At 40.1% G+C, this 13747-nt stretch overlaps 1 protein-coding gene across 1 annotated transcript in view; it reads right to left on the bottom strand.

Moving 5' to 3' along the window:
• LOC104508548 (membrane-associated guanylate kinase, WW and PDZ domain-containing protein 2-like) overlaps positions 1–13747 on the bottom strand; it is a gene marked incomplete at both ends in the record, with an annotated part of 66540 nt that overhangs the window by 24560 nt on the left and 28233 nt on the right. The window contains 2 exons of the mRNA XM_010150206.1: positions 20–194; positions 4224–4409. Of these exons, the coding sequence (XP_010148508.1) occupies positions 20–194; positions 4224–4409 (361 nt within the window). The remainder of the gene's footprint in view (positions 1–19; positions 195–4223; positions 4410–13747) is intronic.

Raw genomic sequence — 13747 nt, 5'->3', positions numbered from 1 at the left:
CGGGAGGAGCCACTCTTACCTGTTTTCATGTCCCTGCAGTTGGAGGGGCTGCGGAGGCGGTGGCTGGGCGACGGGGCTGTGCTGGGCAACGGGGCTTTGCTGTGCCAGGGGACTCTGCTGGGCCATGGGGCTGTGCTGCTGGGCCATGGGGCTCTGCTTCTCTGAGCTGGGGGCCGAGGCTGGGCTGTTCAGCTCTGTGTAATGAGAAACTGGAGATTAAAAACCTGTCACAGTGTAGCATTTAATAAAGGTCAAAGGTAGACAACAATCATTTTTGGTCACACACTACCTCTGCAAATTTATGCTTTGTTGCTTTATTCTCTTGGGTTATAATTAGATTTTAAGACATCTGAACATAATGGGATCCTTTTCATAGTCAGTGGGATCTGAAATCACAGTCACTTCTGTAACTCTGGTTGATACCTCCATTATTTAAAACCCAAGAGAACAATGCAAATGGCTCTGTTTTGTTTTCTTTTAAAGCCTGAAAATACTGATCATAGAATGGTTTGGGTTGGAAAGGTTCTTTAAAGGTCATCTAGTCCAAACCCCCTGCAATGAACAGGGTCTTCCACTAGACTAGGTTTGTCAGAACACCATCCAACCAGGCCTTGAATGTTTCCATGGATGGAGCATCTACCACCTCTCTGGGCAACATGTTCCAGTGTTTCACCACCCTCATTGTAAAACATGTATTCCTTATATCTAGTCTAAATTTATATTCTTTTAGTTTAAAACCATTACCCCTTGTCCTATCTCAACAGGGCCTGCTAAAAACTCTGTCCTCATCTTTCTTATAAGCCCCTTTAACTATTGAAAGACTGCAATAAAGTCTCCCCAGAGCCTTCTCTTCTCCAGGCTGAACAAGCCCAACTCTCTCAGCCTTTCATCATAGGAGAGCTGCTCCAGCCCTCTGATCATCTTTGTGGCCTCCTCTGGGCTCGCTCCAATCGGTCGATATCCTTCTGATTTTGGGGGCCCCAGAGCTGGACACAGTACTGCAGGTGGGGTCTCACAAGAGCAGAGTAGAGGGGGAGAATCACCTTCCTTGACCTCCTGGCCACACTTCTCCGGATACAGCCCAGGATACGGTTGTCCTTCTGGGCTGCCAATGTACACTGCTGGCTCATGTCCAGCTTTTCATGCACCAGTACCTCCAAGTCCTTCTTGGCAGGGCTGCTCTTAATCCCTTCAGTGTCCAGCCTGCATTGATTCTGGAGCATACCCTGACCCATGTGCAGGACCTTGCACTTGACCTTGTTGAACCTCATGATATTCACACGGGACCACTACTTGGGCTTGTCCAGGTCTCTCTGGATGGCATCCTGACCCTCAGGCACGTCAACTTCACCACTCAGTTTGGTGTGGTCTGCAAAACTGCTGAGGGTGCCCTCAATCCCACTGTCACTGATGAAGATATTAAACAGTACTGGCTCCCAGCACAGACCCCAGAGGGACACCACTTGTTACTGGTCTGGACATTAAGCTGTTGACCATTACCCTCTGGATGAAACCATCCAATCAATTCCTCATCCACCAAACAGCCCACCCTATCTCTCTAATTTAGGGAGAGGGATGTTGTGGGGACCATGCCAAAGGGCTTACAGAAGTCCAGACAGATGACATCCATAGCTCTTCCCTTGTCCACTGATCCTAGTCACTCCAACATAGATGGCCACTAGGTTGGTCAGGCAGGACGTGCCCTTGGTGAAGCCATGCTGGCTGCCTTCAATCACCTCCCTGTACTCCATGGGTCTTAGCTCAGCTTCTACATACTTGAAATACTTTTCATTTTGAAAAAACCTTTTCATTTTGAGAGAATTAATGATTTTATTGCCTTTGCCACTGTTATGGGATGACAGACTGTTGTCACAAAAGCTAAAGCACTGGTGTGCTTGTGTTAGCTCATGCTGTCTTTGAGCTCAACACCAGTTTCTTACTTTTTAAAAATCTTTGGGGACTACGAACAGCAAAACCAGTCTCAATAATTTCTGACTAACCAGTTGAACCTCTGTTTTATTTCACTGTACTGTGCCAATGACCAGGGTTTCCCATAGGAACACTGCAGAAAACCAGAATCCTTCTTTCTAGACAACATAAAATTCAAAAAGACAGATATGCTGGGGTAGGAAATGTGGCCTCGTGGCCTTGTTACAAGTAAAGGATCCTTCAGGCTTTCCACTGCACTTGGGCCAAGACACATTTGACACTTAGCTCATGTTTAATATATTTCTCCTGACACACTGGCACAGTTATAGTGCTCATCATTTACCTGTTAAGAAGTGTATATGAGAGAGACTCCACCCATAAGAGGATAGAGTACTGCAGAAGTAATTGCTCATGCATAATCAGTGGCAAATGTGTGCATTAGATTTTTTTTATTCCTGCTTGCAACAGCATGAGTGAGGCTAATGTGGTGTGGTGCAAAGCATCCAGAATGGACATGCCTATGGCTGAGCATCCCTAACAGAAATAGGTGTGCATGATCCAGATCTTGCTTACTTTTGTATCTGGATCTAGTTTGAATTTTGAATGATTGAATTTTTTATTTTTTAACATGTGTTTGCCCCCTATGACTACACATTTCTAATGGCTCTCTTCTTATTTATGTTCATAATTATTTTAAAAATTTTGGTTACTTTATTAAAAATCTTTTCAATTTAGGCTTAAATGTTAAAAACTTTCGTATATTTGCACTTAAAACTCTCCTCATGCAGGCATAAGGAATACTTGTCTGTGTAATTACTGTGCTTAAGACTTTAATTGCTCATTTTGCGTCTGAGAGTATCTTTTGTATTGAAAAGTTTCAAAGACGAAGATTGGGAATATTGTCCCTCGTTTCTACATTACTCTCATAACTATGGATGAACTAGTCAAATCATAAGCTGCTGCTAAAACTGCTTTGCATTTATATGGTATTTTTCACCTGAAAGTGCATTACAGGGGTAGTAGATTTTTTCCTAATTTTATAAGATGAGAAGCTAATATTGAAAGGCAAATGGGGTGTCCGGGGTCATACAGACACACAGGGAAGCCATGCCTTGGTCAGAAATAATTTCTCACCACTAGCACCCAAGAATATCTTGTAGCACTGCATCTCAGATGCACCTCTGCTTTCTTTCTAATTTAAGGTATTCATGTCTAACACTGCACTATTAGCAATCTGCTAATATGAATTAATCTGGGTAGCAGGGAGGCTTAAAGAAGCTGCACAGACTGCATGAAGCATCACAGTTGTTTGTACATGCTTGCAAAACTGACCTCCAGTGATTATACATCAGTTCCTTGGTGTAAATTCTGAACCTGTGTATATTTGTGTTTTTACCCTCACTAATTTCATTTAACAAAGTAGGTAAGTTCACCCTGCTGCAGTCCATGGCCAGTGTCAGACTCTTTCCTTGTCTCATTGCTGGATGCAGCAGCAGAAGGTGAAGGTCGTCTAACTGGAGCATGGATCATTAAGTAACGACATTACTTGCTGTGTAACATTCCTAGCTCTAATGTTATTTGTTGCTGAAATATAAAGCCACAGCCTCATTAATGCAGTACAATTCATACACCAATGCAGCACATCACTAAACTAAAAAAAAGCCCTGATGTAACCCCAAAACCCATGAAACCAACATCAAAAGATCTTCACTGATTAGCTGTGGAGTAATGACCAGAATAATGAGTCTGTCCCCTTATCCTCACCCTACAAATGAGATAATTTAGGGTTCAGTTATTTTTTGCCTTGTGTATTTATAGTGATATACATGGAGTAAACTATCAAATCTGAGCTCTTCCTCCACATCGCTTTTTTGTCACGGGTAGCTAGTAGCTGAACATGCCTGGTGACAGCCACTGCAGTCTCTTGTGAGTCACTGTGCCAAACTTTGGTTTGATTTATAGCAGGACATAAGGGAACAAACTCAAAACATGACTGTTGTAGGGTTCTTTTCCATGCAGAAGACAATTCTTCCAAAAGACATTAACACTGACTCTCCGGTACTCGGCTCTCTCTCAGACTTCTCCAGGTTTGCTTTAAATACCCTTTTCATAACTAGAAACCTTTTCAAGAATTCTGATATTATTCAAGCTGGTTCTAAGGCTGTAATTTTGGTGTGCTGTACATTACAGCTGAGAAACCGAAACAAAAGATGTTCTTTCAAGCAGTGACATAACTCAAGCTAATTGGAGGCTACTTAAAATTTTCTTCCTGTTTTTAAGGGCCATTGACTTACCCTCCTGAGGAATGATGCGAAGGGTTACACTGAGACCTGCATCTTTAATTAGCTTCACAATATCTGCATGAGGCATGTTAATAATAGACTGGCCATTCACAGCTAAGATCCGGTCTCCAACTTTAAGTTTTGCACAGCGATCCGCAGGACTTCCATCAATTATTCGCCCTATTTTATGGGGTACAGCTAGAAAAGGAACAAGAGTCACAGTTAACAGATGCTGAATCAAGTGGTGATGTTCACAAGCAAAAGAAAATGAGTTCATTTGGAAGAAAGTTCTATATGGATTAAAAAGTAGCTTGTGTTTAAACACGTAAGAATATAAATTCTTATACAATGTAATTTTTATTAACACAGTACAGATTTCACTAAAAATTCAGAATCCGGATGTGCATATACACACAGCGTACACATACGACGCCCAAAATCAGTTTAGCTAGTTTGCAAATCTGGCACGTAACAAGATAATAAAGAAATCAAGAGAATAAGGCATTAAAACAGTGAAGGGGATAAATTTACAAAATAAGTAGTAGTCATAAATTGCCTCCCACCTCCTAGTTTACAGAATTTCTTTATTCATATGTTGCAACAGAGGCACTACAAACATGACTTATTTTATATACAAATAGATGTTATTACTAAAAATGCCCAGAGCTCACTAAATTGTTCTCCTCCATTCAAACATATTAATTGAAATAGAAATCATACTGATGATTTATTGAGTTGTGCAGCTTTCTAATTAGATACATGCTAGCATGAATTTACAGTTAATTATGAATGCATAGACACATTTACTACATGAAACAGACACCCCAACCTCCCATTCTCATAAGATTACAGATCAACTTTGCTTCTGCATTTGCTCTTCCCTGTGGTTCTCCACCTTTTTGTGTACTCCATCTATTCTTTTGTTCTGCCTTTTCCCTCATTTTCCACTGAATTTTCTAAATATTACTCTTGATCTTTCTCCCAGTGTTTCTTCCCAATTCTGTTTTTACTAAATGCATATACGGCAGCTGACTTTTCTCTCTAACCAGGTTCCTGAAAGAACATGCTATTTTTCTTCCTCTCTACTACTCATAAATATTTTTATCATATAATTTTTATATTTGACTATGTAAGTTATTAATATCTAATGGTGTCTGAGTACCCCTCACCAATCCCACACTTCAGTCTTGGCAATCGTAGCACAAAGTTGCTTGGCTTCACTATCCACCTGCAAATGGTGTTTTAAAACAGTTGTGTTTATATAAAATAAACCCAACAACAAACCCTTAAAATTCTAATATCTAAAAAGAACTTGGGAAAGGTGAAAGAAAAGACCAATCAAACTTTCTTTTTTTTTTTTTTTAAATCTAGGCTATCTAATGCTCATATGAAACAAAGCTCTAACAGGAGATGTGTTCAGAATGCTCCATCACTGCAGAACATATTCCTCATCCCTCTGATAAACATCCCCTTAAGGTGACGGTAACAAACACAGATTGCACATCTCACGCAAAGTTTCAATATACATAGCTCAAAGTGACTTTTGTTTCTAGCTTGGACACAAGTATTGTTTACAGTGATAAAAATTATCCTTCTGAGAACTGAAAATATAACTGAGTACTCTGAAGTTCAAGCCATAATAAAACTGCATGCTTCCGTACCACTATAGTTCAGGGAAGAATATAAATGAAATTAGGGCTTTAGTAATATGGACACAACTAGTGTACTTCAAAAATGCCTTGCTGCCTAGGAAACAAGCACCTAATTTCTGTCACAATGTCTAAACCTTTCTGTGATTTAAAGTATTCTAAATATGAACAGCCAGACTTTGTTCAAAACTTGTGTTTATTTTGCCTGTGATGCAGATGTATACCTGCCACGCATGCATATCAGTAAATAAACAAGTAAAAGATAAACTTGACACTGAAACCATTTATCTTCACACAGAGCTTTTTGCATCCAGTCAATTTCTTAAAGTATCACCAAGAATCATTTAAGCTAAGAGTAAAATGTGCCTGTTTCTGGTATATGTAATAAAAGCTCTGTCTGAAATTACCATGTCTGTACTACACATCAGTGCAGATCTGAAAATGAGACTGCGTTATAGGAAAAAGCAAGAAATTCAGTAGGAAGAAAGTAGGGGAAGTATTATGGCTGAGACACCATAGCTAAAATAACCATGCTTGCCATTGCTAACCCTAAAGAAGATGTTTTTGCTAGCCTAAATAATTAAGTAGAGACATCATTTCAGTAGTGAAGGGGTTGGCTGGGAAATCCTATTAATTTGCCAGAACAATTTTTGTTGGACATCTTGTACCTGACAAGTGAATAGATCAGATGTTTGCCTGCTTGAGATGTCTGCTAAAATCAAGGCTGGAGGTGGGAGAGCCACGAGAGTCCGATTCTGCTCCAAATATTAAGAAATGGGAAAGGAAGGAGAAAGCGGAGAAACTTTGTATTCCTTTTTTTCTTCCTCTTAAGCCTAATGGCCTTTACCTTCCTGATAAAGGTATCTACTCTAAATGTTTTGGTACCGCTGCAGTCCTCTTGTCCTGCCGTGCTATGAAAGGATCAACAGCAGGTGACCTTCAGATCAAAGCTTGTGTCTGTCAAGGTCCCTTTTCTAATGCTCTTTGGATTCTGAGGATTTAAAGCTCTTCTTCTGAGGCTGCAGTGGTGCAATGTGTTGTCATATGATCTTGCTGCGGAGTGGGGTGTGGAAAGCTTTTGCAGAAGGAACCTGAATTTCTATCAGATTCTGCTATATCAGGCATGCTGTATCATAGGGTTTTTTTTTGAAAATCCAATGAATTCCTGATGAAACTCACAGCCATTCAGCAGAATCTTGTTTCTGGGCATTTCTAGATTCCTAGATGAGAAGTTTATCTCCTGGTTCCTTCTCTCCCATTAGTATCCCGAGGAGTTTGTGGTCTGTGCTTGCTCTCCCCAGTGGAGCTCTGCCTGAGTCTCCTTCTAAGCCACCATATCCTGGCCACCATGGTCCCTGCTGCTGGCTTGGGAGGGGAGGATTTATTTACAAGCATGAGTGATTCTAAAGGGTGAAGGTTATCTGATGGGCAGCTTGTTCATGAAAATATGAACATGTTAGAATATGTTAGAAACTTCTAATTTTCAAGAGCCTTTGGTGGTGAAGTACCTACTGTGAAGGGATAAGAAGGAGCGACTCTTATGGGGTGGAAGCTAAGGAGCAAAAGTAGAAATGAACTGAATTTCCATAGTGGAAAATTTCTGTCATTCAGAACGGTCACATCTAAAACAGGCATGCAAGAGCTGTAAAACTGTCAGTGCTGACGGGGTTGAGTGAAGTGGCAAAGATCTCATGAAAAGACATGCGAGATGATGCACATGGGGAAAAAATAGCCCTGCCTCAGCTTAAGCAGAGATGAGCCTTAAATTAATTATTACCACTCAAGAAATCTTGAAATAAGTGTGCCTACTTCTCTAAAAACATAAACTCAGTAGAACAGTAAATCGAATTTTAAGAGTTAGAAAAAACATAGCAAATGAAACAAAACGGTTCTAGTTATTACTGTGCACCTAAAGTCTGAGAACTACTGACAGTTTCAGTATCCTCATCTCAAAAGTCATAGCACTGAACACGCAACGATTCAGTGAAGGACAGAATGGCAGTCAGGAGCAGCAAACATCCTCTGCTCAAAGGAGTACTCCATGAACTCGCTATCTGCAGCTGGGAGAAGAGAAGGGGGGCAACCTTCTGCAGGGCAAGAAGAATGAAAAGGTTCCAAATGGGATTGAACAAATTCACAGGGGTGGATCCATGGCTGATTAAATCATAAAGTCATGGTTGTGAAAGCTGAGAAGAGGCCCTGAGAAGGTCCCTGTCTGCTGTAGGTGCTGCCCTCTCTGCCTCTGGTCACAGCCAGGGACAGTGCAGAGCTGCATGGCTTTTTGGTCTCTGCCAGCATCACAGGTTTCTTCTCGGGAAGACATTTCCCATGTTTGGCATTTAATTAGGGCTTTGTTAACACCTCATATTTTTTCTTAAATTTCACCTTTCTTTTTATCTAAGCAGAACATTTAATAATGTAACCTTTTAAAAGAAGTCCCAGATCACTTGACTGGTGGTAAATGATCCCACTCGCCCTTAAAAACTTTTACTAATCCAGTCACCCCTCTTCTAAGAATTCGCCACAAGCTGTTCTCCAAACATATGCACATTTTGAACAGTGGCAGCACGTGCCTGGATTAGACTCTGCAGAGAATTTGATCCACTTATTCCAAAACACTATTACCTGAGCAGCATTTAATATTAGCAGGCTATACAGAATCACTGGGATTTGTGGCCTTTTTTCCCCAAGAATCCAATTATTCATGCTACGAATGAGCACAGAAAACAAGCTGCCCCTTTACAGGACAATTAATTTCTTAGTTCTCTCAGACTACACAATGGATGAGACTGCAAGGGAAAAATATTATGGTAAACAGGGATTTATACAGACTTTTTTACTGTTGAAAATGGGAAATTAGCGCGATAAAGTATATATATATATGTATATGATATACAGTCCTTCAGAATAGATATACAGGATTTTTTGCTCTAATACTATCAAGTCATCCAGAATGTGATAATCAAAAATGATATATACGGATATCTACCTTAACAGTAAATAAATCCTTCCAATGCAGAAGTCAGAGTTCTGGGTCCAAAAAAAAAATCTAACAGAGAACAGCAATGCCACAGAAACATTTCCTAACAACTGATCTTAGGATGTGATCTAACTTTTCTACAGTGTGTTTTACAAAAATTTGTGACTTCAGGAACATTTGAATCCTGAGAGCACTGAAGCTTCTAAGATATTTTAAACCATCAATCTCCCTCAGATATTTACATTTGTGCCAGCAACACAAATTGACCCAGGGCTGGCACCTAGGAGCTGATGCTTTCCCAGAAGGTAGTTAATTGTGCAATGATCAGCTCAAAGCTCATTATCAAAAGTGAACTTAAATTAAAAAAATAAGAGACAAAATGATTTAAAAGAAATCTTTGCACTTGGAAAGTGGATGTCTTCTTTCAGAAAGTTACTGATCACCACAAGTACACATTTTTCTCTATATTAATAATTTCAATATGATAAAATGACCCACTTTGCTCTCCATGATCCAAATTAACATCCTTTCCACACCTTCATGACATAGAAAAAATCTAGTAAATTCTGTGGCTTTACACCTGAGGGTCCATATGCTTGGGTCAGCTGTACACAAAGCTAGAGCAGTGCTAACACTCTATACCTCTATTTGCCTCTTGGTTTTTGGCAATAAAAATGATTTCTCCTCACTTGGGAGACCCAGATGCTAGAAAAAGCTGATTCTAAGAAGATGTTACAAACAAATATTGCTTTTTCAGTTTACATCAAGAATTTTTTTTACATCTATTCAGGACTTTTAGATGTAAATGTTGAGACTGTATTTTGTAGAAAGCAACTTTCCTGTTTTTTCCCCTATATAATAGTTAAATGTCAAAAATGATCAGTTAGAGGAAAAAAATGAACCTCTACTTTATCTGTTAAACCCTCTGGCAGATAAATTTTTGCAACCTTTTCTAATGTTAACCGATATAGATAGTAAACCAAGCAAATGAACCTTCTGAGCCAGCTGTCCTTTTCAATGTTATACAGCTGATCACATGAATATTTATTATATTCTCAATTCTCAAAAGGTGCAAGAGTTTTCATTCAACCAACAGGCTCTAGCATATCAGATTTTAATTGGGAGAATATATTAAATGTAAACATCTGTAATTTAATTGCTACTGAATAATCTAAAACTTAGGAAGCTTGAAAAAGGTGGACTATCAGGGTCATCAAGACAAAATATTTTCCTGAATTGATGGGCTATTTTATGTGACACTCATTTGGAAAACAGAAATCCATGTCATGCAGCATAGTTGCAGATGACAGTAATCCCTTTTGTTTACAAGGTTCATGAACCTATGAACAGAAGCATCCCATTGTGTATTGATGTGGAGCGTATTTACTTGCACAGCACAGGCATAAGAAGCTAGGTAGGAAGGAGTGCGCATACCTTAGAAACCAGAAGATCTAAGAGAAAATCAATGGAATTTAGGTACTTCAATTCAGACTTCTCATGAAAGCAAAATGGGCCCTGTGGAATCATTAGAAACACTTTGACTCCCTTCCCAGGTTTGTGCTAAGAAAACTCATTGAGTTTGATCTTTGACAACACAAGAGCAGCACCACTAGGTTCAAATGACCTATTCAGGACCATGCTAGAGGGAAGTCATCTGAGAGGGGTTTGATGTGGTTAAGATCCTCCATGGTTTATTCCTTAAAAAATACCCAATAGCCAATTGAGAATTTAACGTCTGAAAACTGCAGCAATGTATTTTCATTGATATTAAAAATCTCTTTTACTTAAGGTTGTTTCACTATTTTTAACTGCATATATTGACTGGAAAAACTAAATCATATAACTATTTCTTTTAGCTCCAAATCACAGTATTAGTTAAACAAGCTTAGAAAGTGTGTTTTTGTAGCTGACGAGGTAGAACAGCTCAAACGTGAATATGAAAGCTAACTAGAAATGAGAAATCAGATTCTTCGCCCACAAGCTGCAAGTATCTTCCACAGGGAACTTAGGCTGTAGGTAGGTTTTCAGTGCTCTGTTTCAAAGATCTCCAAGGTGGGGGTAGACAGACATCGTAATTTCCAAAGCTCTGTCTTCTTTAGAATTTGTAGATTGGTCACAGAAAATTGTGTCCCTAGGCACCATATTACCCAGGAAGAAGCATGGGTGAAATTGCAGCACAAATAACTGTCTCAGATCATATAGTTATCATTGATCAATAAGCTGGTTTTTATCTCGAAACTGCAAGTTCAAAGAAACACTGGGGCTGAATGAGACAGTTCAGAACACTGTTTTCTGCAGTCAGCAGAGGCTTCTCTTGGATTTATGGTGTTTAGTTAAGACTGCATGTTTTGAGAAATGAAGGAAACTTCTTTCATTAGACACTGTTTTGTCATGTTTAGAAAATCCAGCAGTCACTGGCAGTGTAGGGGCTAATTAAATCTATAACTCATCTTTTGTTGAACAGGAGGAAGATCATAACAAGTATGCCCAATCATCTGCCTTCAATTTTTTAAAAATTGTTTATTGATAATGCCTGTATTTTCAGTGTGTTTACATTGTGCTAATTGACAGTACCTGCTACAGTAAATTCATGGAAATATTGCCAATTTTCCACTTTCACTGGAAGTTGCCAGTTAACGAGATCTGTTTATAACACATGGTTTCTTTCTACAGAAATTAGGGTGTTGAGAAATTTACAGGGGCTCACAAGTTTGCCTAGAGGAAGCTGCATCCCAAAAACAAGAAGTAAAAGCAGCCGGAAGATATGAAGCATGCAGGGACAAATGTATTCCATAAAGCTCTGGGACAAATTAATGCAGAAATCTCCTGTTGACCATTTTCAGCTGACTTCAAGTGCTTTTCCATGGGATACAGATAGTGAACTTACCCTGATATCCTAAAAAGCTCCACAGGAATGGAGTTTTACCACAGAGGACACACACTATTAAGTATTGTTCTAAATGTAATGCTATGGGTAGATTAATTAATGCAGTTGCAGTATTTTAGCTGTAATGTGGCACTCGGTACTGCTGTGTGAGACAATGCCACCCTAAGCACAGCTGCACCTCCATAGCCCAATGCATTGTGGCAGGACGCTGGGCACTCGGAGGGGACAGCTCCAGGAGGAACCCTTCCTCGCAGAACCACACATGCTGCAAGTATTTTTACTGGGGGAAGAATGAAAATACTCCTCAGGACAGGAATTCAGAAGCAGGCTACCGTTTGCTCAGTCTGGTCACTTAACTCTGCCACTGAACCAAGACATCGAAGATGTTCGCAATTTGGGAGGCAAAGGCACTTGCCTGGGAAGGTGTCCACAGAGCCCTGAGGTTTAAGCAGTCCAGATTTAACCCAAACTAAAAGTGAAAAAGTAGAGTTTGTAGCTTCCAAGCATTCAACAGGGAATGTGACATTAGGTGTGACAAAGTCCTTTAGGGAAATACCAATGGAGATGACAAAATTTTGATAACCTATGTGTAGTCTGCATAGCAAAAGAAAGCACAGAGTAAGGTCAGATTTAGGTCACCTGTCTGGAGAAGGGATGAGAGCCAAAGCACCCTTTAATGTTGGGACAGGGTATTGGGGAAACATGATAATATGTTTTAGGAGCAGTGGAAGTTGATCCTTTCATTAGGAAGAGGTCAGGAGCCCGGCCAGGTGAATCTTCATTTTTTTAATCTCTTAGCACTCTAAGATCCTCTGGGTTCCACACTAGCCAAAATTGCTCGCTCCAGGATGCACCACTCAAACACATTTCTTTCTTTACACATTTTATCTTCTTTCACTGATATAGTTTTGAAGCATTGCTGACCTTGTCTACACCCTTGCTTTGACCTGTGAAATCGCTTCATTCAATCCTTCTCACTCGTTTTCCTTTCTTGATGACTCCCACATCAGAACTGTAGTTTGGTGCAAGATAATCTCCTGTGCTGGATTAGAACACAGGAAAAGAAATGTGCCGCAAGAACTGGATGTTTAAACAACTACCAGTAAGCCAAAATTACATCCAGATCTAAAGGCTGGCTCGTAAAACTACTTAATAGTAATTTATTTAAATGACAACTACTACAGTGCTGCCTATCACAAAATGTGAAAAAATAGTCTATTCCCTAATTATGGCTGTAGTCTGCCCTTACTCTGTACCTATATCAAGTGTGAAAAAAAAAAGCTCTTAGTGTTTTAAAAATGTCTGCAAGGCAAAGGCAGGTCTGTAAATCAACAGTGATGATGAACCCCTTGCAAAGCATGTTCAGAGAAAAGTTGACCAAGACCTTAAGACTTGGAACAAGAACAATATCCTCAGTTCTGGGAGATCCTGAGCCTTTTGTGGCTCTTTTCCAGCTCAGAGGGAGCATGAAGCACTCCTAATAGGCTACGTGGGAGCAGCACAGTGAATGCCTCATCAGAGAGGGTGGGAAATTAATACGACACTCAGCTGGAGCACTGCTCCTCTGACTTCATGGGGCAGTCCTACAGCTTCACAGCTAGGCCTGGTTTTAACTCCCCTGGCAAACACCCATGGGGTGAGCTTTTGTGTAACTTGAGCTTTGGGCCAACTGCAAAGCAGCAAACCCATGAGCCTGCAGCTCGGAGCCTAGTAGCAACTCTGTTTGAATGACTAGAATCATAGAATCACAGAATGGTTTGGGTTGGAAGGGACCTTAAAGATCAAAGATCATCTAGTTCCAACCCCCCTGCCATGGGCAGGGACACCTTCCACTAGACCAGGTGTCTAGTCATGACTACCTCACTTTTAGAATTATAGAATCTTTTAGGTTGAAAAAGACCTTTAAGATCAAGTCCAACCGTTAACCTAATACCACCAGTAAACCATGTCCCTAAGCACTTTGTTCACATATCTCTTAAACACCTCCAGGGATGGTGACTCAACCACCACCCTGGGCAGC

Source organism: Eurypyga helias, unplaced genomic scaffold (assembly GCF_000690775.1).
Source record: "Eurypyga helias isolate BGI_N326 unplaced genomic scaffold, ASM69077v1 scaffold14764, whole genome shotgun sequence".
NCBI classification, from domain to species: Eukaryota; Metazoa; Chordata; class Aves; order Eurypygiformes; family Eurypygidae; genus Eurypyga; species Eurypyga helias.
This window is presented reverse-complemented; position numbering and strand designations above follow the sequence as displayed.